The 23,962-nt window shown below is 44.5% G+C and overlaps 1 protein-coding gene across 4 annotated transcripts in view; it reads left to right on the top strand.

Annotated features, from left to right (window-relative positions):
* The window catches only part of LOC143281682 (neuroglobin-like), a 170,135-nt gene that overhangs the window by 136,205 nt on the left and 9,968 nt on the right, over positions 1–23,962 (top strand). For all 4 annotated transcript variants that reach the window (XM_076586928.1, XM_076586927.1, XM_076586929.1 and 1 more), the window contains one exon: positions 16,044–16,275. In XM_076586928.1, the coding sequence (XP_076443043.1) occupies positions 16,044–16,275 (232 nt within the window). The remainder of the gene's footprint in view (positions 1–16,043; positions 16,276–23,962) is intronic.

The raw sequence follows: 23,962 nt of genomic DNA, 5'->3' as shown, positions 1-23,962 counted from the left end.
CACACACACACACACACAAACTCCCTCGTATGCATCCCTGCACACACAAACACACTCACACAGAGGCGTGCGCAAAATGTCTATATGCCTTTTTTGTTGATGTTGTTGTTGCTGATTTTGTGTTTTATCAATTTGTTTGTTTCCAGAAGGTACTTCAAAAAAAAAAGAAAAAAAGCTGTAACTGAGTTTAAGACAAAACCAAAACACACACACACAGACACACACACACACACACACACACACACACAGACACACCACACACATACACACACACACACCACACCACACCACACCACCACCACCACCAACAACAAAAATCACAGATGTCAGTTTTCCTGCCCTCTTGCTTCCCCCCCCCCACCCCCCTCACCCCCGCCATTGACCGCAGTGACGTCGTGATCTGGTGGAAGACCCCAGATCCACGCAGTGACTGACTTCACCACACAGCGGACGTCATCACTCTGCTGCCTGCTCCCTTAGATTTACCTCCCTTTGTCTTTTGGAGAGATCAGCGGTATAAGGCTCAGGGAATCACGGGTTATTTGTTGTTTTGAACTTCTGTTTTTTTGTTTGTTTGTTTTTTGTTTTTGTTTTTTTAAACATTTGTTTTTTATTTCTTAGTGTTTTGTTGGTCGTTATGGGGCAAACTTTTGTCTTTGGTGTAAATCTTCAGGTTTTTTTCTTTTTCTTTTTTCCAAGACTTTTCAAATGTACTTTAATACAAAAGTCTTTGTATTATTTAGGATAGTCACTGGCGTTATATCAGTCGATAAAGAACACAGCATATAATGTGGTATCTTGAGAAGTTTACATGTATTATTTTGTCCCCTTTATGGTGCTGTGAATGATAAATACTTGAATTAGGATCAACTAGGCCTGCTGGCAACATGATAAACATGTTCATGTTACTGTTTTTCTTGGTTTTGTTTTTGTTTTGTTTTGTTTTGACCCACCGAATGTTTACGGGGTTTACAGGGTCTGTAACATGTGTGTTGTTCTTCTGCTTGCATGCTTTACTTACATAGGAGTCCGAAGGCACATTATGACTAAAACAAGTATATAGCATGGCTCCTTGCATCTCAAACATACAGGAACACACCTGCACACGGCATGCATGCACGCACTTCCCCCGCCCCGCCCCCCGGCCCCCTCTCCCCCCCACAACCACACAGATATACAGACAGACAGACAGACAGACAGACACACACACACACACACACACACACACACACACACACACACACACACACACACTTTTCAGCAAAGATTTCTTTCACCACCGCAAAGAATTAGAAATTCTCAGGAGCTCAGACTTTTTACACCACCACAAAGAATTAGAAATGACCAGGATGAAGGTTTTCCCAAGACAATCGATCTGAATTGAGAAAAAAAGTGTGGCTTTAAGTTTTCGTTCCAACAGAGGTGATCTGTCTTTGGAAGACAGGAATGGTTGAGATGGAGCGTACAGGACTAAGAAATCTGAAAACGTTGAGAGTGTAAAAAAAAACTGATCAGCAGAAGAAAGAAAGAACGGAAATATCCATTTTGTCTTGAAAGACATTGCCAAGCTGTAAAATAAATACAGCTATATTCGGAGAAGAATGAATACCAAAATAGAGTAAATGAATGAATGAAGGGGTGGATTTTCAAAAGAAAGAAATATGTAAAGAATGGAGATCTGAAGGAAAGAAATTTGTTTATATATATATTAAACAAACAAACAAAAAATTGACCCAAATCATGTCATCTCAACTCACATCTCATCCACTTCAGTCTTACTCTAATCAGTTCAAACCGCACCACATCAGCCCCGCTCAGCTTAGCTCAGCTGAGCTGAGAACGAAGCTGGACACTGGAACGTTGGAAACTGGCGGTCAGGTAATGGCCGATGAAAATGGAAAGTCACGTGCCGGTTTCAGTCCCCTTGTTTGTCCTGGGGGGTCGGTGGTTGTCTCTCTTTCCCGCCTGTCCAAAATGGCCGCCGCTAATGGACCGGAAGACAGTCACCAGAAACTGGTCCAAAGGAGTCCCTGGTAGCTGTGGGTTTGTAAAGTGTGTGGGTGGGTGGGAGTAGTGTGTGGTTATGGTCGTGGTGTCTGACAGCTGTGAATTTTTTTTTTTCTGGTTTAGATGCGCGGAGTCAGTCATTGGTCAGTCATCGCCCAGGAAAGGTGGCTCTGCTAACCACGACAACAACAGCGAGTGTGTGTTTGTTTAATATGAGCAGTGAAATACGAGTAGAAAGCTTCATCTCAAGTAAAAGACTCCCACAGTAGAAATAGGTTGGTAAGGATGTAATTCCTGACTGGATGAGAAGCGTGCACAGTGTTCGTTACTTGGGATAAAACGGGTTAAGTAAACACTGTCTGCATGCTGTATGAGCGTTACTCGAGAGTAAACGGGTTATTAAGTAGACACTGTCTGCATGCTGTATTAGCGTTACTCGAGATTAAACGGGTTATTAAGTAGACACTGTCTGCATGCTGTATTAGCGTTACCTGAGATAAAACAGGTTAAGTAGACACTGTAGGTGTTACCTGAAATAGAATGGGTTAATTAGAGACCGTCTGCTCGATGTCTTCCATGCACTGATGGGTTTGGTGTCGTATGCGGCAGAGGTACGGTGTTTGTGAATATAACATGTTCTTTGCAAGTTTCAAAACAGGCTGAAAGAATGTAATCAGCAAGTCTGGCGTTTTGAAACGCCTACAAAGACAGGTTTTCTTTTTATAGACCATTCAAACCACCGCTTTTCATCAGTCCCTAGTCGGCTGCCGTGACGCCTATCTGTGAGCGAAATACACTGACATGAATGAGTTTGGTTGTGTCTTTTGAAAACCCTGTCGCCGTCTTTTCTTTTGTCCTAGTGGAGAGACTGAAGAGAGAGCGGATGTGACGTGGGATGCGGATTTTGTAAGTTGCGTTCAAAAGGTTTGGATAGACAATTCTTTAAGCATGGATTGGGATAGTTGAACGTCAGTTGGCTCTGAATATGGAGAAAATTAATCCTGTCTGAAAAAAACCCACAAACTTTTCAAACTAATCAGGTTTCAATAGGAGAAAGAGAGGGGACACACACACACACACACACACACACACACACACACACACACACACACACACACACACACAGACGCTTTGACGATTTGATGTTTTAATGCTGAGGACACTGTCCACAGCACAGAGTTGAGATAATATTTTAGAAAATGCACATGCACATAGACGTCATTTTCGTGTATGATACATTATAGTTATATATATATATATATATATATATATATATATATATAGAGAGAGAGAGAGAGAGAGAGAGAGAGAGAGAGGAGAACGAAACGAAATATTATTTTACCAGGGTAAAGAGATAAGCAAAACATGTTTTTTTCACCCAGCCCTGGGGTATAAAAGAAAGGGAAAAAAGAGGGATGTGGTGGGTAGGGCTGCATCAAAAGAACACATGAACACAAAACTATTAACAAGAAAGATATCAACGACAAACTTCACTGAAAATCACATGAGAAACTTATGAAAAAAAAACACTACTACAGAACAACAAACTAAATAACTCTCTACCCCCACCCTACGCCAGTCTCATACGCACACACACACACACGTGTGTGTGTGTGTCTGTGTGTGTGTGTGTGTGTGTGCGCGCGCGCACGCGCGTTTGTATGTATGTGTGTTTGTGTGTGCACTTATCTGAAGTGAAGGATTTCTCAAAGTCATGAAGGAAAAACTGTCAGGTATTGAGGAACTGCATAACGCAGGCAAATGGATTCTGAGAAATGAGAACTGACGTTAATTCGATAAGTCTGTGTGTCTGATTTTCAGCTGAATACTGGATCCGTTTGAACCAAAATGTTTCTGCATTAAAAACGTCATTATCAATGCCCCACCACCCCTCCCCACTTCTCCTATAACCGCCTCCCTCCTTCCTCTCCATTGTAAGGAAGGTTGTGGTGTTTTTTTCTGCTCTGTGGAATTAATCGCACTTTTATTTGCCGGTAATGGAATCGAGCGTACTTTGGGACCGTTGCCCTTTTCGGCATAAACTCCCTCCCTCCTCACTCCCCCATTTTCCCGTGCTGCCCTACAGACCTACCTGTCACCGACCTTCTCCTGTCTCTATGCTCGTGACGTACGGAGAGCCAGACTCTATGCACCATCATCCCCTGACGTCCCCCCCCCCTCCGCCTCCCCCCGGCCCCCCCGCAGTCACGGACCTTCTCCTGTCCCTGTGCCCGTGACGTACGGAGAGCCAGACTCCATGCACCATCATCCACCGACCCCCACCCCCACCCTCACACCCCCAGTCACCGACTTTCTCCTGTCCCTGTGTCCCTGCCCGTGATGTAAGGAGAGCCAGACTCCGGGTACCGCCCGCACCGATTAAAATGCCATCAGACTTCCATTTGTCACCTCTGCTGACATGTGTCCGTGTTCCAGTGTTCCCAGGACGTTGGGGCGATGGAGCGTCGTCCTAGTGACCTACTGGTGTGGTGCTGTAGATGGTCCGCTGTGGACTGCTGTTCTCAGACGTCAGCGTGAGAGAGCAAGGTTTTTATTTTATTTTTTTTTTTTTTAAAATCTGGGTTGGTTTTTTTTCCGACACACGCGTTTCACGTTCCCCCTTGTAACCAAGGCTGGGAAATCTCACGACATATTGTTACAATGCCAGTGTTCTGAGAAAATCTACTTTTGTCAGGAAAACGCACACTTTTTCAGACATTAAAGGGAAAAGATGAGTGTCGTTAGATTATGGTGATACACTCTCTCCGTGTTAATGCAGGAAGCTTATGTGGCTGAATTACAACACATCACAACACAAAACACAACGCAGTATGTAGCATGTTCGTTTGCTATGTCACACTCCACAGTTAAATTAAAGCCACGCAACAATAGCTAGATTCATTTTACATTCAACGTACAATTGTGTTAGACTGCGTGTCACAGTGTGCTGTCACCATCACGTACCCTTTAATCTGTCACGTTATGTTCTCTGACTTCGTGACGACGGCCCATGAACCCATCTCCTGATTCCCCCAGCCCCCCCCCCCCCCCCCAGCACCCCACCCTCATTAGCCTTTGAACAAATCCCTGCTTAAAGCAGCATCCCTGTTTTTCATAGCGGCTTGGTGACAATCAATTGTTGACGCGCAACTGGTTTGAATCAGAAGACGTTTCTTTCCACTCCGAAGCTGGTAGAAAATAACTAGTCACGCTAGCAGAACCGTGTCTTTTTGTATGGGCGGTGTTACGGTCGACATCGTGCGTGTAGTGGGGAATTCCGCACAAGTTCCTGTTCTTTTCCCTCCGCAAGATGGGCAGGATGTGACTCTTGACACGTTTTCTGGGAGATTGTCTGGTCTCTGCTTTTCTCACAGTCTGGACAGAGGTGAGCAATGGATTTCCCTCCCATGCCCTGCCTTCCCGTCAACACTCACGGCTGTGAAAGCTTCACTTCCTGTTAGTCTTGAAAAAGGGGGAGGAGAAATCAGTCTAGCGTGCTAACAGTTGTGAAATTAATTAGGTTTGGTTTAGATGGAGAATGAGGGAGAGTGGGGTGGAGGGTGGGGGCTTGGGGGTGGGGGTTGGGGGAGAGTGAGACTGGGTGAGAGATAGATGATTAAAGAGGAACACACACACACACACACACACACACACACACACACACACACACACACACACACAGGCATAATAGATAACGATGATGTATTCAAAACAATTTCACAGCCCCAGGGAAGGGGGGTAGTTTGCAATAAATATCATGCATATGTAAAGAGAGAGAGAGAGAGAGTTGGAAAGAAAGAACTAATGCATGAAAACCAGACATGGACGATGCATGGCATTCTGCCTATGGAAACGATATTTAATGACAGCTAATGTTCAGCATTTCCGTCTCCCTCCCTCTGTTTCTTTCTCACACGTGTGCTGTGTGTGTGTGTGTGTGTGTGTGTGTGTGTGTTTGTGTGTGTGTGTGTGTGTGTGTGTGTGTGTTCGTGTGTGTGTGTGTGTGTGTTCGTGTGTGTATGTGTGTGTGTGTATGTTCGTGCGTGTGTGTGGATGTGTGTTTCCGCGCGTGCGTGCGTGTGTGTGTGTGTGTGTGTGTGTGTGTGTGTGTGTGTGTGTGTGTGTGCGCGCAATGACTCCTTTCCTTCTCTCTGCGTCGACCTGTCTGTCTCTCTGTCTGTCTGTCTATGCCTGTCTCTGTTGTTTGTCTGTCTATGCCTGTCTCTCTGTCTGTCTATGTCTGTCTTTCGGTCTATGCCTGTCTGTGTTTGTATGTCTATGCCTGTCTGTCTGTCTTTCCGTCTGTGTCGGTCTCTCTGTCTGTCTTTCTATGTCTGTCTCTATGTTGGTCTATGCCTGTCTCTCTGTCTTTCTGTGTCTGCCTCTCTGTCTGTCTTTCTGTCTGTGTCTGTCTCTCTGTTTCTCTGTCTATGCCTGTCTCTCTCTCTCTCGCTCCCTCCCCAATCGGCCCGTCCTCTCTTCATTCCTTTCGTTAGCTGACCGGCCCTTTGAACTCTGAGTGACGGCCCTTCGTGACATAAGCACATACAATTATGCTGCCAAGCTCATCTTTTATTCCACTGAAAACATTCTGCCATGAATCTCATTTCCTGTTCTAACGACCTCCGCACAGGCGTGGCTTTTTTTTCAGATCCCAAACAACGCATGTAAAATGTCTTGTCCATTCTCTCGTTCTTTCATTCTTTGTTTCACGCCTTGTGTAGGTGCGGGTATAGGAATCACACTGTCTGTCTGTCTGTCTGTCTCAGTCAGCAAGCAGACCGCAAGCCCCATTCCCCTGACCCACCAAGCTCCGTCAGGGCAGACTGACCGGTCCCCGTGTCCATTCTGTGAACTGACCTAAGCAGTTCGGGGGTCTGTTGTTGTGTTAAAGGGAGGCTGGACCAGGAAACACAGATTATCTTGCCCGTGTTATGGACAGTTATTCGCCAGGCGTCCCTGTCGGAAATGTGTCTTCATTGGTGTGAAGGTTTAGTGACGAGTTAGTTGTAATGGGTCATCAAGCCTTCTTTTCATTCATTCATTCATTCATTCATTCATTCATTCATTCATTCATTCATTCACTCATTCATTCATTCATTCATTCTCTTCTGCTCTTGATATCCCTGCTTATTATCATTATCGCCATCACCATTTTCATCATCATCATCATCATCATCATCACACATCCACGACAATCTCCTTGTTCTTGATGTGTATTCAAGGACACGGTTTACAGATCAAATTCTGGCCATCGGAATTTCATATGTTCGGCACCAGCACGTTAATAAAACAGTCATCAGAATTCCGAGCGACTCCCCCGCCCGTCCGTGCTGACATCGGAATGAAGAGGGTTATGACTGATCAATGCTACGTCTCTTAGTCACCGGTCAGCATCCTGATGTCCCCCCTCCCTCCCCATTAACGGTCCCCCCGGAAGATTCTTCCAGTAAGTATTTTGGTAGCTATTGAACTGGTCTGCACAGAGAGACAGAGAGAGAGAGAGAGAGAGAGAGAGAGAGGTGGAAATGGAAATGCCACATCTTTAAAAGAAGGGGTGGATGGAAGGTGTGGAGGGAGAGAAAGAGAACGGAGGAGGGGGGGGGGATGCAGGGGAGAGAAAGAGGAGACAGATGGCCTGGGGAGGAAGACAGAGACAGGGATCAAAAGGACAGAGAGAGATAGTGAGGGGAGAAGGCGAAGACAGAACGGGACACACACACACACACACACACACACACACACACACACACACACATCACGCAAAGGAGAGCGATAATTATCATCTCTGATCTTTCAAAGCAATGGAACTCAATTAACGTCTGACAAGTTTGATTTCCCCCACCATGATTAGGGAGACGGATGTGTGTGTCATGGAAAAAAACACCGTATGTGTTTGTCTTGAAGGGCAACACGCAATCAGTTAAAAACACAACAAAATGGGGTGATTGAATATCAGGAAGAAGGGCGGGGTTGGTAGAGAGAGGCAGAGAGAAAAGGGAGGAGAGAGGGAGGGAGAAAGGAGGCGGACGAGTGTGGGGGTGCAGAGTAGAAGAGAGAGAGAGAGAGGGGGGGGAGAGAGAGAGAGTAGGGAGGGATGGGGAAGACAAGAAGCAGTTTCAGCCACATTTTAAAGCCAGGGTCAGTGATCGTTTAGAATGAAATCCAATAATATTGCAGAAATTTGATCACATAAAAAAAAGAAGGAAAAAAAAAAATATATATATGCGTGTGTGTGTGTCTGTGTCTGTGTGTGTGTGTGTGTGTGTGTGTGTGTGTGTGTGTGTGTGTGTGTGTCTGTGTCTGTGTGTATGTTTTTTGTTTGCATGTTTGTGTTGTTTCTTCTTCTTTCTTGGCAAAAGTAATCAATAGATTCGCAGAAACGGGTTAGCATGCTGAGTGAAAGCTGATTTTGTTTTCTGCACAAGTGGTGAAGGAGCGAGCGTGAGGTGACGACAAACAAAGGGAAAACAAACAGCCAAGAGTGGCAGGTCTGTTAACACGCTGTGCATATCCCACAGCGTGCATGAAGCGCCAGCGGCGCAATGGAGTGAATTCTTCAGCACTGCAGGCACTATTTAATGCCACTGACCAGCCTGTCTGAGAATCTCCCTCGCTCCTTGTCTCTCTTTATCTCTCTCTCTCTCTATGTCTCTCTTCTCTCTGTGTGTGTCTCTCTGTGTCTCTGTCTCTCTCCTATCAATATGTAAAAAAGACACACACACACACACACACACACACACACACACACATATATATATATATATATATATATATATGGACACACAGACACACACACACACACACACACACACATACATTTTTGTGTGATCAATTTTCTGCAGTATTATTGGATCTCTCTCTCTCTCTCTCTCTCTCTCTCTCTCTCTCTCTCTCTCTCTCTCTCTCTCTCTGTGTGTGTGTTCCCCACGAGGCATGCCATATACGTAGACTGAATTTTCTTTTCTTCTTCCTTCCTATAAACTATTTGTGCACTCTGTGGTGGATATAGATATAAGCAAGGACAGATTGGAAGAACAGGCCCTGCATAAAATCATAAAATCATAATTATTCATTTATAGAAAAAAACAAACCCATTTTGAGCTCTGAGTTCTCTTTTTCACTCCTCGCTTTCTCTCTTTTTTTCTGTGCCTCTGAATGTCCCTCTCACCATTCTCTTTCTCTGCCTCTCTGTCTTGCATTCTGTCTTTCTCTCTGCCCCCCTGTCTGTCTCTGTCTCTGCGTCTCTTTCTCTCCCCCTCTCCCTCTCCCAAGGACAGATTGGAAGAATGGGCCAGGCCTGAAATCTTAATCCTTGAATAAAAAACGTTTCAGTCTGTCTGTCCGTCCGTCCGTCCATCCGTCTGTCTGTCTTTCTGTCTGTCTGTCTGTCTGTCTCTCGGTATTTCTCCTGCGACCCTTGAATAATTGGATTCGCATTTCTCAGTAGTAGAGTGAGAGCCACATAATTGATTATTTATTTGTTATTTATTTTGTGTTAACGAATGAATATTCTGATTTAATTAATGTGTGTGAAACTTTCCAATCAGAAACGCTGTGCCAGACCCTTCATCAATCAACCGGCCACAAGGAAGAGAGAGAGAGAGAGGGGAAGAGAGAGAGGGTGGAGGGAGGGAATGGGGAGGAGGGAAGGAAAGGGAGAGCGACAGATGACAAAAATAAAAAAAAATAAAAAAAAAGAGAGAGAGGAGGGTTGGACAGACTATGAACAAAAAATAACCAACCAGTCGAGAGAGAGAGAGAGAGGAAGTGGGGGAGGGTGGAGAGGGGGGAAGAACTGCACATCAAAACAATACCGCCAGAGGACCATTTGAAGTGATGAAATGAGTGTTTTAGTGCATCATTATCAACTACGTGGACAGAAGAAAAAAACAACTTCCGAAAGTTACATAATGCGGGGGGAGGGGAGGGGAGAAGGGAGGGGGGTAGTACTGCGAAATGGAGGATGAACAGACAGACAGGCAGAGAGAGGGAGGGAAAGAGAGGGAGAGAGAGAGAGAGAGAGAAGGGATTGCATATCAAAAGAGAACTGCCAGACCAGGACCATTTGAAGTGATAAGTGTCGTAGTGCATCATTAACACCGTGGACAGAAGAAAAAATAAACTTCCGAAAGTTACATAATGCGGGGAGAGGGGAGAGGAAAAGGGGAGGGGGGAAACGAAGGATGAAGAGAGACAGACACACACACAGACAGAGAGAGAGAGGGGGAGAGGGAGGGGGAAGAGAGAGAGAGAGAGAGGAGACTGCACATCAAAAGAGAACTGCCAGACCAGGACCCATTTGAAGTGATAACGTGAGTGTTTTAGTGCATTATCAGAGGGGAGAAGGGGGTATGTGAGGGGGGGGGCTGAAAAATGAAGGGTGAAGAGAGACAGACACACTGACAGAGAGAGAGAGGAGGAGGAGAGGAGGAGAGAGAGAGGGGGGGGAGAGAGATAGGAAGGAAGAGAGGGAGAGAGAGTGGGGGAGAGAGAGAGAGAGGGGGAGAGAGAAAGGGGGGAGAGAGGGAGAGAGAGAGAGGAGGGGTAGAGAGGGAGAGAGAGGGGAGAGAGAGAGAGAAACAGAGAGAGAGAGGACTGCACATCAAAAGAACTGCCAGACCAGGACTATTGAAGTGAAAACATGAGTGTTTTAGCGCATCATCAGAGGGGAGAAGGGGGAGAGTGGGGGGACTGCAAAATGAAGGGCGAAGAGAGACACACACACAGACAGATCAGAGAGAGAGGAGGAGGGAGAGAGAGGAGAAGAGAGAGAGAGAGAATAATAATTCAGAAGCATGGAGAGGGAGACAGAGAGGGAAAATGACACTGGGATGCGGATTTTTCATTCATTAGATACCTTGGCCTTTGATGAAGAAATACAGCACACACAAATAAATCGAAACAGACTATGAATACCTGAAGTTCATATCATTCAAGTTGGAAAGCGTTTTGTAAATCACTGCCAACCGTGCTTAACATTCTCCTGAGATCAGTCTGAGCGTTCACACACATTCTATTCTCTCTTTGTATGTCTGTCTGACTGTCTGTCTCTCTGTGTCACACACACACACACACACACACACACACACACACACACACACACACACACATTTCCACATCACACTCCAACACTCCATTTTGCTAGAAAAAAATATCTTCTGACGTTCGAATGAGTTATGAAACATTATCACACATTGTGCGTGCGTGAGTGAGTGAGTGAGTGAGTGAGTGTGTGTGTGTGTGTGTGTGTGTGTGTGTGTGTGTGTGTGTGTGTGTGTGTGTGTGTGTGTGTGAGGGGAACAGAATCCTAACTAACAAGCAAACATCCTCAAGAACGTGACTGCATATGCACACGTATACTGGGGTATTCTGGTATGTTCGCGCGATGTGATGGAAGAGATGGGAATGCCACGTCGGAGGCCTCTCTGTGTTGTTGCCAAGTGGATGAGAGAGCGTGCGGTGTTGATCCGCTTCACTGGCGGGCTGACACAGATCGTCGCATGATGCATGTTCCACACAGCATGGTAGCTGTCATCATGGACAAATGGACTTTTTTGGATTTGATTTCTGCTCTGCGGAAAATTTGATTGTTCTTGTTACTCTTTTTTGTTTTGTTTGTTTTCGTTTTTGCTTTTTGTTTTTGGTAAAGCAATGTTTCTGTCTGTCTGTCTCTCAGTATCTCATTCTCTTTCCGCCTTTCTCTTTCTCTCTTTTTCACTCTTTCTCTGCCTCTATCTTTTAGACACGCACGCACGCACAGACACAGACAGACATAGAGAGAGAAAGACAGACACATATAAACAGAGGGAGAAGCAAACATGCACAGACACATACATACAGAGAGAGAGAGAGAGCGGCAAACACATGTACAGACACAGACATACATTGAGAGAGAGACAGACACACAGATAAAGAGGGAGAAGCAAGCACATGCACACGGAGAGAGAGAAGGCGGGGGCGGGAGATGAGCGAGAGAGAGACACACAGATAAAGAGGGGGAAGCAAACACACACACACACACACACAAGGAGGGGTGAGGTGGGGGGCGAGCGTCATACAGCCGACAAGCAAACGGAACCACACAATAAGTAAGATGCGTTACGGGAAATCCCCAAAGCACATCCCCCCCCCCCCCCTAAAATCCACTGACTGAAAATGCCGGTCAAGACCTCTCAGAGGTCTATCAGCACTTTATCAGTGGACTTCAGTCAGTCCTGTCGGCCAGCGCTGCTTCCTCAATGGTCAACTGTCAATGGTACTTTCCAATCCACAGTGAGAATAGACTCTCCAATCCACAGTGATAATGGACTTTCCGATCTCTTCATGCTTGCCGCAGGGCCTTTACCAAAAAATGACGGTTCCGCCAACACGTAGAGAAAAACCAGTAGACCGGTTGCCTAGAGTTATTGCGATCGACGAGCAAGCCAGTGTCCAGTGTCCCACCACCTCTCTGAGTCCGGTGGAGTAGGCAGACAAAAATCCCGGTCTTTACACTGAAGTCGAACCCATTGACGACTCGCTTCCTGGTGCGGGCGACTAACCACTGGGCCCAGTGGCTGACAGCAGGTGGTGGGGGCAGGGAAACAGCGTTGTATTGTATTGTATTGTATTACTCTTTTTACCACAACAGATTTCTCTGTGTGAGATTCAGGCGACTTTCCCAAGGGAGAGCGCGTCACTACGCAAGAGCGCCACTCTTTTTTTTTTCTATTTGTTTCATGCCTGCTGTTGTATTTGTTTTCCTATCGAAGTGCATTTTTGTGCAGAATTGTGCCAGGGACAACCCTTTTGTTGCCGTGGGTTCTTTTACGTGCGCTAAGTGCTTGCTGCACACGGGACCTCGTTTTATCGTCTCATCCGAATGACCAGCGTGCAGACAACCGGGGGGGAGAGAAAATATTGGCGACCATGGGATTCGAACCAGTACGCTCAGATTCTCTTGCTTCCTAGGCGGACGCGTTACCTCACGGCCACCACTCCGCTTGAAAGTGCTCCCAGTGTAGGCGGAGAGAGGGTGGTAAGTTGGAGGTGGCCGTAGTGCCTCTTCCCACCCCCCCACTCCCCCCTCCCCTCCCCACCACCACCACTCCCCCTCCCCCACCTCCATTCACTTCCACAGCCACTGGCACTATCCGGAAAGGGCGACAATTTGTGTGGAGGTGTGAATGCTCTCCCTTGTTATCGCCAGTCAGGAAGCACTGGTCTATAGATGGATGAGTGGTCAGGAAGTGGTTAGCTGCCGTGAGCAGGATTGCCTCTGTGTGGGACTGTAATGACCCGTGAAAACGATGTTTGGACTGGGGGCAGGTTTATGGTCATATTAATTTTGTCGGTGGGGGGTCGGGTAACTAAACGAGAAACGTGAAAAGAACAGGGATTGAGAGTCTCGGAGAGGGGGCGGGGTGGGGGTGGGGGGTTCTGGTGTTTTGAGAGCAAGAGGGAGTGGGAGAGAGAGGTGGGGAAGGGGTGAGGGACAGAGAGAGAGAGAGGAGAGGGGGTCTGAAGGACACAGAGAGAGACTGAGAGAGAGAGAGAGAGAGAGAGAGAGAGAGAGAGAGAGAGAAGTAAAAAACAAACAAACAAAAAAAAACCCTCAAAAAAGTGTGTGTGGGAGGGGGCAGAAAAGGTCAGTTCATTCCACATTGTCGTTCAGAAATCAATCATGTAAATTCGCAGGTCTTCATTATTTTCGTGATTCAGCCTTGCTGAATCGTGATGAGTCTATCAAAATAAGATTTCTGTCGATTACATTTTGACTTGCTCCACTTTTTTCTGTGACTGTCTGCCTTCGCTCCACGACTCCCCTCCCCCCCTCTCTCTCTCTCTCTCTCTTCAACTCTGTGTTTGTTTGTGTGTGTGTGTGTGTGTGTGTGTGTGTGTGTGTGTGTGTGTGTTACTGTCTGACTAGATGTCTCTCTCGCTCGCCCCCCCCCCCTTCCCCATCTCTCTCTCCCTCCCTCCCTCACTCTCTATCCCTCTCTATGTCTCTCGCTCACTCTCACTCACTCTCTCTCACTCTCTTTCTCTTTGTATTTCTCTCTGGGCTATCTCTCTCTCTCCCTCTCCCCCTCTCTCTCACCTGTCTCTGTCTCTCTGTCAATCTCTCTCTCCCTCTCTCTCTCTCTCGCTCTTTAGGCCATGCCTAAAATCTAAATCCTTGAATAAAAAACGTTTTGCGTTCTGAGTTCTCTCTCTCTCTGTCTCTCTGTCTCTCTCTCTGTCTCTGTCTGTCTGTCTGTCTCTCAGCTATCTGCCCCGCCGAACCAAATGTGATTTTCACAGTACCTTTCGGTCTAATTTTCCTCTGGTAATCGAATCACAAGGAATCCTCGTCCTGGATATGACACGAAATGCGATTCACGAACAATCGTTCGCATTTTTCAGATGGAGCCTTAATTCACTTTCCAGGCACTCACTTCCATTCCAGGGACATACACGACCTGTAGACCCCTGCAGTCATGTTTTTCTTCTTCTTCTTCTTCTTCTTCTTCTTCTTCTTCTTCCCATGTTCTTTCTTACCTGTTTGTTCTCTTTTCTTCCCCTTTCTACTTCTTCTTCCTCTCTTCCATCTACTCGACCTTCCTTTTCCGTTTTTCTCCTTTTTTCGTTATTGTGTTTGTTTTGTTATATATATATATATATTTTTTTTTTTTTTTTTTTTTTTTTTTTTTTTTCTTTTCTTCAATTTTCGTGTTTTGTCTGTTGTTATTGTATGATGGCCTTGTTGTTGTTGTTGTTCTTCTTCTTCTTGGTGTTGTTGTTGTTGGTGTTGTTGTCTTCTTGGTATTGTTGTTGTTGTTGGTGTTCTTCTTCTTCTTCTTGTAAGTTTTATTCGAAGTAAAAAATGCTTGTATTGCGCTGCATTTTGCACTGAATCTCGTTTCTCGTTTTCTTTGCACTATAATGCCCTGTCTGGTCGTTCTTGTCGGTCTATTCTGCTGGGTTGTGTTGTGTCGTGTTGTGCGTTCGGTTACGCTGGTCAGGCATCTGCTTGGCAGATGTGGTGTAGCGTATATGGATTTTAACCGAACGCAGTGACGCCTCCTTGAGCTACTGATACTGATACTGTGTGTTGTGAATCACAGGGCGGCTTTCTTGCCACTTTCACTTCCTTCTGATATTGTGTCGTGTTGTGTCGTGTCGTTTCATGTGTGTCGTGTCATGCCGTTTTAAATGGTGTTGTAGCGTGCCGTGTCGTATTGAATCGTATCCTGTCATGTGTCGTATTGAATCGTATACTGTCGTGTTGTGTTGAATCGTATACCGTCGTGTCGTTTTGAATTGTATCCTGTGGTGTCGTGTATTGAATCGTATCCTGTCGTGTCGTTTTGAATCATATCCTGTCAAATCGCATTGAATCGTATACCGTCGTGTCGTGTCGTGTCGTATTTAATCATATACTGTCGTGCCGTGTCGTGTCGTATTGAATCGTATCCTGTCGTGTCGTTTTGAATCGTACCCTGTCATGCGGCATTAAATCGTATACCGTCGTGTCGTGTCGTATTGACTAATACTGCCGTGTCGTGTCGTTTTGAATCGTATCTGTGGTGTCGTGTCGTGTCGTGTCGTATTCAATCGTATGCCGTCGTGTCATGTCGTGTCGTGTTGTGTCGTATTGAATCATATACGGCCGTGTCGTGTCGTATTGAATCGTATCCTGTCGCGCCTTGTCGTATTGAATCGTATCCTGTCGTGTCGTATTGAACCATATACTGCCGTGTCGTGTCGTATTTAATCGTATCCTGTCGTGTTGTGTCGTTATGAATCGTATCCTGTCGTGTCTTGTTTTTAATCGTATCCTGTCGTGTCGTGTCGTATTGAACCGTGCACCATCGTGCCGTGTCGTTTTGAATCGTATCCTGTCGTGTCGTGTCGTCTTTTCCAGTATCATGTCATATGGTATAATGTATTATCGTTTCATTATCGTATCGCCATCACATCGTTTCATTCCATATCGCATCGTATCGTGCCTGAAGTATCAGCATTCCCCTATAACCCCCTCCCATCACTCTTTTTCTCTGTACTTCCCCCAGACTGTTCGAGCTGCAGAGCGACTTCAAGAAGTTCTTCAAACGCCTGATGACTCAGACGGAGACCGGGGAGTACGACTTTGACTGGAACAAGCTGAGCAACCACGCCAACATCGTCATGAACGCCCTGGACAACGCTGTGGACAGCATCCAGGACTCCTCCTACCTCTCCAAGGGGCTGCAGGAGCTGGGGGAGAGGCACAAGATGTACAGCATCAAGCCGGAGATGGTGCCGGTGAGTTCTCTGCCGTCTGTCCTGGTGGTGGTGGTGGTGGTGGTGGTTTTGTTGGTGGTGAGTTTCGGTGACAAGAGACAAGATCAGATCAGATCAGATGGGGTAAGGTGAGGTAAAGTAAGGTAAGGTGAGGTGAGTTAAAGTAAAGTGAGGTGAGGTAAGGTAAAGTAAGGTGATATGAGGTAAGGTGAGGTAAAGGTAAGGTAAGGTGAGGTAATGTAAAGTAAGGTGATGTAAGGTAAGGTAAAGTAAGGTGAGGTAAAGTAAGGTGAGTTGAGGTGAGATAAGGTGGGGCTAGGTAAGGTGAGGTAAGGTAAGGTGAGGTAACGTAAGGTGAGGTAAGGTGAGGTGTGGTAACGTAAGGTGAGGAAAGGTGAGGTGAGGTGAAGTAAGGTAAGGTGAGGTGAGGGGTTGAGGTGAGGTGAGGAAAGGTGAAGTGAGGTAAGCAGAGGTGAGGTAAGGTAAGGTCAGGTGAGGGGATGTGAGGTGAGGTGAGGAGATGTGGTGAAGTGAGGTGAGGTGACGTGATGTGGCGTAAAATGAGGTGAGGTGAGGTCAGTGGAGGTAAGGTAAAGTGAGGTGAGGTAAGGTGAGGTGAGGTAAGGCAAGGTGAGGTTAAGTAAGGTGTGGTGAAGTGAGGTAAGTTGAGGTGAGGTAAAGTAAGGTGAGATGAGGTGAGGTAAGGTGGGGCGAGGTAAGGTCTCCTGTGCAATTCTCCTGTGGTGTTTGTCTCTCATCGTGATCACTGTCCACTTTTAGCATTCTGCTCCTGTGTCTCCTGTACAGTTCTCCTGTGGTGTTTGTTTCTGATCGTCATCACTGTCCACTTTTAGCATTCTGCTCCTGTGTCTCCTGTACAGTTCTCCTGTGGTATTTGTCTCTCATCGTGATCACTGTCCACTTTTAGCATTTTGCTCGTGTGTCTCCTGTACAGTTCTCCTGTGGTGTTTGTTTCTGATCGTCATCACTGTCCACTTTTAGCATTCTGCTCCTGTGTCTCCTGTACAGTTCTCCTGTGGTGTTTGTTTCTGATCGTCATCACTGTCCACTTTTAGCATTCTGCTCCTGTGTCTCCTGTACAGTTCTCCTGTGGTGTTTGTTTCTGATCGTCATCACTGTCCACTTTTAGCATTCTGCTCTTGTGTCTACTGTACAATTCTCCTGTGGTGTTTGTTTCTGATCGTCATCACTGTCCACTTTTAGCATTCTGCTCCTGTGTCTCCTGTACAGTTCTCCTGTGGTGTTTGTTTCTGATCGTCATCACTGTCCACTTTTAGCATTTTGCTCCTGTGTCTCCTGTACAGTTCTCCTGTGGTGTTTGTCTCTCATCGTGATCACTGCCCACTTTTAGCATTTTGCTCCTGTGTCTCCTGTACAGTTCTCCTGTGGTGTTTGTTTCTGATCGTCATCACTGTCCACTTTTAGCATTCTGCTCCTGTGTCTCCTGTACAGTTCTCCTGTGGTGGTTTGTCTTCTGCTCCTGTGTCTGCTGTACAGTTCTCCTGTGGTGTTTGTTTCTGATCGTCATCACTGTCCACTTTTAGCATTCTGCTCCTGTGTCCCTGTACAGTTCTCCTGTGGTGGTTTGTCTTCTGCTCCTGTGTCTGCTGTACAGTTCTCCTGTGGTGTTTGTTTCTGATCGTCATCACAGTCCACTTTTAGCATTCTGCTCCTGTGTCTCCTGTACAGTTCTCCTGTGGTGTTTGTTTCTGATCGTGATCACTGTCCACTTTTAGCATTCTGCTCCTGTGTCTCCTGTACAGTTCTCCTGTGGTGTTTCTCTCTCATCATGATCACTGTCCACTTTTAGCATTCTGCTCCTGTATCTGCTGTACAGTTCTCCTGTGGTGTTTGTTTCTGATCGTCATCACTGTCCACTTTTAGCATTTTGCTCCTGTGTCTCCTGTACAGTTCTCCTGTGGCGTTTGTCTCTCATCGTGATCACTGCCCACTTTTAGCATTCTGCTCCTGTGTCTGCTGTACAGTTCTCCTGTGGTTTTTGTCTCTCATCGTGATCACTGTCCACTTTTAGCATTCTGCTCCTGTGTCTGCTGTACAGTTCTCCTGTGGTGTTTGTTTCTGATCGTCATCACTGTCCACTTTTAGCATTCGGACCTTCGTTAGCACTCCTGTTGAGCTGTACGATCATTTTCTTTCTTTCTTTCTTTCCCCTTGCGCTGAACAGAATATATTCTTGTAATGTTAGAATAACAGTTAAACAAATATGTCAATTGACCTAAAAATACCAAGGCTGTTGTTGTTGCTGTCATTTCTGGATCCAATCGTTTTTTTTGTTTTTTTTTTTTTTTTAAATATTTTTTATATATATTATCATTGTGTTTTTTTTTTTAATCTAGATTCTGTTATATTATGTAAAAACGTATTATTCTTTCAAGATTTTGAATCTAGACTATTCATGGTGTGTGTTGGTGTTGTCATTGCTGCTCTTGTAGTTGTCCTCTTGCTGTTCCTCTAATGATGGATGTTGTTGTTTTGTGTGCTGGAATCCGGCGTTCGTTATTTTGTTCACGCTGATTGCTTTGCTCTCTATCTATCTGTCTCTCACTCTCTCTCTTTGCTCTCTCTCTTTGCTTTCTCTCTGTCTCTTTCTCTATTGGCTCTCTCTTTCTCTGTCTCTCTCTCTTTCTTTCTGTCTCTCTCTCTCTCTGACTCCCCCCCCCTCTCTCGTTCTCTCTCATTTACTCTCTTTCTCACTCTCTCTCTCTCTCTCTCTCACGTTTCTCCACTTTCTCTCTCTCTCTCTCTCTTTTTTCTCCCCCGCCCCCTCTTTGCTCTTTCTCTCTCCCTATCTCTTTGCTCTCTCTCTCTCTCTCTTTGCCTTCTCTCTTATCTGTCTTCTCTCTCTATCTGTCTGTCTGTCTCTGCCTCTCTGTCTCTGTCTCTCTCTTCGCCAATCGTCTCACTTTGTCTCTCGATCTCTTTCGATCTCTGCCTTTCTCTTAACATTCTGCCTATACGTGTCTGTTAGTGTCTGTCTGTCACCGAGTCAGTTTGTCTGTCTCTGTCTGGAGAGGTCTGTCCGTCTGTCTTTCTCCCTGCTTTCGCAGCAACATGTTTCTCTTTCAAGGTGTATGTTCAGTCAGGAGGACGTTACCAATCTTTATCTGCACTGAAGGTTCAGTTTCAGTTTCCCAAGGAGGCGTCACCGCGTTCGGACAAATCCATACACGCTACACCATATCTGCTGGGCAGACGCCTGACCAGCAGCATAACCCAACACGCTTAGTCAGGCCTTGAGTGCATGCATATAATAATATATTTGTGTACCTATCAGAGTGGATTTCCTGTACAGAATTTTGTCAGAGGACAACACTCTTGTTGCTATGTGTTCTTTTTCGGTGCGCCAAGTGCGTGCTGCACACGGGACCTCGGTTTATCGTTTCATCCGAGCGACTGGACGCTCAGTTTGATTTTTCGGTCAAACGTGGGAAAAAGGGAGCATGTCAACCATTCTGCCACCATTCAACATTTCCTGAAATGAAGTTTCATCATGTGGAGAACGTAAATACATTTAAAGGTACTTTAGATCAGGTAAAAAACCTAGGTTACAAGCGCATGCTTATCAGATTATTTGTTTAAAAGAAACACACACACACACACACACACACACACACACACACACTAAAATAAAAACAAACTGAAATCTGTGGAGTGAGTCTCATCACTATACATATAAAACTCTGGGAATATATGATTGCAACTTCACAACTGCATGAAATATTTCTTGTAACATTTTGTCTTCAAGTCATCATGTGAATATGGGGGATATTGTTTTTTTCTTCTTTTTTGTGTGCCTTTTTCTGATAATAGTAAGAAAGAATTCACGTAATTATCATCAAATTTTATATGGGAGTTTGGAACGTTTTCCCAAGAAATCGACTTTGTTGTATGAAATGATATTGTAAGGACAGAGAAAAAAGGTGTAGGAATTGCTTCCGAACGGCATTTTGCATTTTGTTCCGCTGTTTTGTCTATTTCGTCATTCAAATAAAACAATTAGATCGTATGAATGTCATTGCGAATCCTCGCAAACATAGAGCACGGATTAGATTTCTAATTTCTTTTTTTTTCTTTTCCATTTCTGATCCCGTTTGCAGTTTAATTATCTCAACGCCTGGAATATCACAGAAGCAATTTGATTTTGGAAAACACCATGCAAAAAGTATGTTGTAGATTGTTTTCTTGTGAAAATTGAACTTCATTCTTCCAAAACGAAATAATTTCTCAAATTAATGATGCAGGCATTAAATATGCACTGCCCGGTATTTTTCCACGAATCATCTACCCGTCTGTATTTGCTGTGTGTGTGTGTGTGTGTGTGTGTGTGTGTGTGTCTGTGTGTGCATTTCCGCGTATGAACGCTTGCATGTACGCGCAGTTTGTGGTATATCTGAGAAAAGAAATACAGATGGATAGATAGGGAGACAGACAGACAGACCGACCAGACAGACAGACAGAGCGGCAGACAGACACAGACAAGAATACACAGACAGACACAGACAAGAATACAGACACAGACAGACAGACACAGACAGACTAGAATACAGACACAGACAGACACAGACATACAGACACAGATAGACAGACACAGAGAGACAGACAGACAGAGCGGCAGACAGACACAGACACGAATACAGACACAGACAGACAGACATACACAGACAGACAGACACAGACAAGAATGCAGACACAGATAGACAGACACAGATAGACACAGACAGACACAGACAAGAATACACAGACAGGCAGGCAGACAGACACAGACAGACAGACAGAAAAAACCAGGGCAGGAGAGAGAGAGAGGTGGGGGGCGGGGGCTAGGGGTGACAGTCCAGCCACTGTTGCTGTGTGTCGTGTATGAGCGGTGTGAAAGAGGAGGCGGCGTGACATTAGGGCACAGACTGCCCTGTCAGGGTGTGTATGGTGGTGTGAGACAAACAGGACTCACGTTCAGCACGGGGTTGGGTTGTTCTTCTTGCTGAGTGTGCTGGTCATTTGTCGTGGATCTGATGTTACTGTCTGTATGGTGATTTGTTGTTGTTGTTGTTGTTGTTGTGTCCAGCCATGCAGCACGTGTTCATGACACAGCATCTTAACCGTTTAGCTCCTTTGGGAAAATAAGATTAGGCCGTGCTTAGGACGTTAGCCCTTCCGCTTAATTTATCGTGTCCAGATTAAAGAAAAATCGTAAAAGAGATTAACAATAACAACAAAAAGCAAACAACAAAAACAATAATTCAAAGCCAAACAAAAAATACATAAAAAGTCCATACAAGCAAATAACAATGCAGAATTCACAGCTATGCCCATCCCAGTGTTTGCAATTTCACCATCTGATCGCCAGAGCAAAACAGCACATGTAGTACATCACATCACAGACTGCGGAGAAGAGAAAAACAGTGTCAATGCTTGCTGTGAAAAAGAAAGGGGGGGTGGGGGGTGGACTCGGAAGGCTGAAAAAAGGGAAACCTCATTGAAGGTAGAAAATAAAAGGCAGAAACAAAGAGAGCAATAGAAAAGAGGAAAATTTCCAGCACAGAATTTCCAGAAGGCGGGGATGCTATTTATACTGAAAGACCCCCGGCATCCCCACGGGGGTTCACACCTTGAAACACACCGAATCTGAAACATGCAGGTTTAAGTCTTGTCAGATTTATCTGGTGAATAATTTTAGGTTCTAGTGTATCATTACCGTAGAGCTGTTCTCTACGGGTTTATATCTTCTTGTTCCTTTTTTTTTAATTTGAAAATAAACTTTCTTATTACAGTTCCTTCTTTTCAATTTTGACTCATTTGTGTAAACAAAGTGAGTCTATGTTTTAACCCGGTGTTCGGTTGTGTGTGTGTGTGTGTGTGTGTGCGTGTGTGTGTGTGTGTGTGTGTGTGTGTGTCCGTGGTAAACTTTAACATTGACATTTTCTCTGAAAATACTTTGTCAGTTGACACCAAATTTGGCATAAAAATAGGAAAAATTCAGTTCTTTCCAGTCACCTTGTTTAAAACAATATTGCACCTCTGGGATGGGCACAAAAAATAAAAAAAGAAGCCTAATTATATGCATACTGCATTTACTGTTATATTTATATTTTTTGTATTCTCTAAACTTGGCACTTTGACCTCTTATTCTGACACAACAACAAGAGGAGTCATTATTATCATTTTTTGTTCAAACAGGAACTTCTTTTACTAAGCATGGAAGTTTTATTTATTTTGCAAACGTTTTGGTGCAGAGAGTAAAAAAGGGAAATTACTCTGTAATTAATGCTAGGGGACTTAATTTATCACAAGTGAGACTTGAAGGCCTTGCCTCTCTTGTCTTTTGTTGTTCTTGTTGTTGTTGCTGTGTCTTTAACAAAATCATGTTATGATCTTTGCCGCAGTAATAATCATAATTTTCATACCAGTCAATTGATTTTCTTGTCAGTGATGTCAAAAGGTGGTAGGTGGCAGAATGGTTAAGACACTTTTTTTTGCCAATACAGTGTCCGTGATGGTCCAGGTTCGAATCCCGATCTCGACCATTCTCCCACGTTTGACCAGAACGATCGAACGTCTTGTAATTCGGATGAGACGATAAACCGAGGTGCCACGTGCAGCAGGCTCTTGGCGCACTGAAAAAGGAACCATGGAAACAAAAATCTTGTCATCTTGTCAAAATTTTATAGAGGCAATCCGCTCTTGACAGGTTCACAAATGAATATGCATGCACTCAAGGCCTTACTAAACACATTGGGTTTTATTGCTGGTCAAGCATCTACCTAGCAGATGTGGTGTAGCGTTTGTTGATTTGTCCCTACGTAGCCTTGAGAAAGTGAAACCGATATCAGAGTGTTTCAATCGTATCATGAATTTTGGTAAGTCGTATCAAGATTTTTGTATCTATCATGATAGATGATAGTTATAGTACTGTCAATCTTATTTTGATTTTTGTTATTCGTTTCATGACATTTTGTTTGTTTCATTTTGATTTAAAAGTTTTAAAAAAGAGGAGAAAAATCTATTTAATGTTAAGTTTAGAAAAACAAAAAGAAAATCGACATGAAGTTAAATTTAAAAAAGGAACAGTTGTCCGATGTTAAGTGCAAAACAAGGAAAAGGAAGTTACAGTGCAGCCCAGTCAAAGTAAAAAAAAAAAGTACATCAACATGAAACGCAAAAAAATATAATTGCATCAAAATCTTTAAAAAAAGGACAAAAAGGTTTCGGATGCAATGTCGCCTAATAAAACGACCGAACTAAAAACATCAGTCTGAAAACAAGATTTACGTCAGTTGATATCAAAAGATAGAATTTAAAGAAAAGAAAAAAAAAGAAAACCTTTCCCTTCCGTGAAGAAATGAACATAATGGTGTAAAACGACCCAGTGCTTAGCAAAAAAACAACAACAACAACAAAAAACAACAAAAAAACAAAAACAAACAAACAAATAAAAAACAACAACAAAAAACAAAAACGGACAGAACTAAAAAACAAAAAAAAACATCCATTGGAAACCAGATCTTCTCCAACCCAATCAATATCTATGAAAACGTTTCTCTTTCTCGAAGAAGAAGAAAAACAAAATCGTTTGAGATGGAAGGTGGTGGAAAAGGGTGTTGATATCACCACTGCAAAGCATCACGGCAGCTCCAGCAATAATCAGCAGCAGCTTTATATTGAGAGGCTG

Source organism: Babylonia areolata, chromosome 4 (assembly GCF_041734735.1).
Source record: "Babylonia areolata isolate BAREFJ2019XMU chromosome 4, ASM4173473v1, whole genome shotgun sequence".
Classification (NCBI taxonomy): Eukaryota; Metazoa; Mollusca; class Gastropoda; order Neogastropoda; family Buccinidae; genus Babylonia; species Babylonia areolata.
Note: the sequence above shows the minus strand (reverse complement) of the source record. Positions and strands in the feature narration are given on the sequence as shown.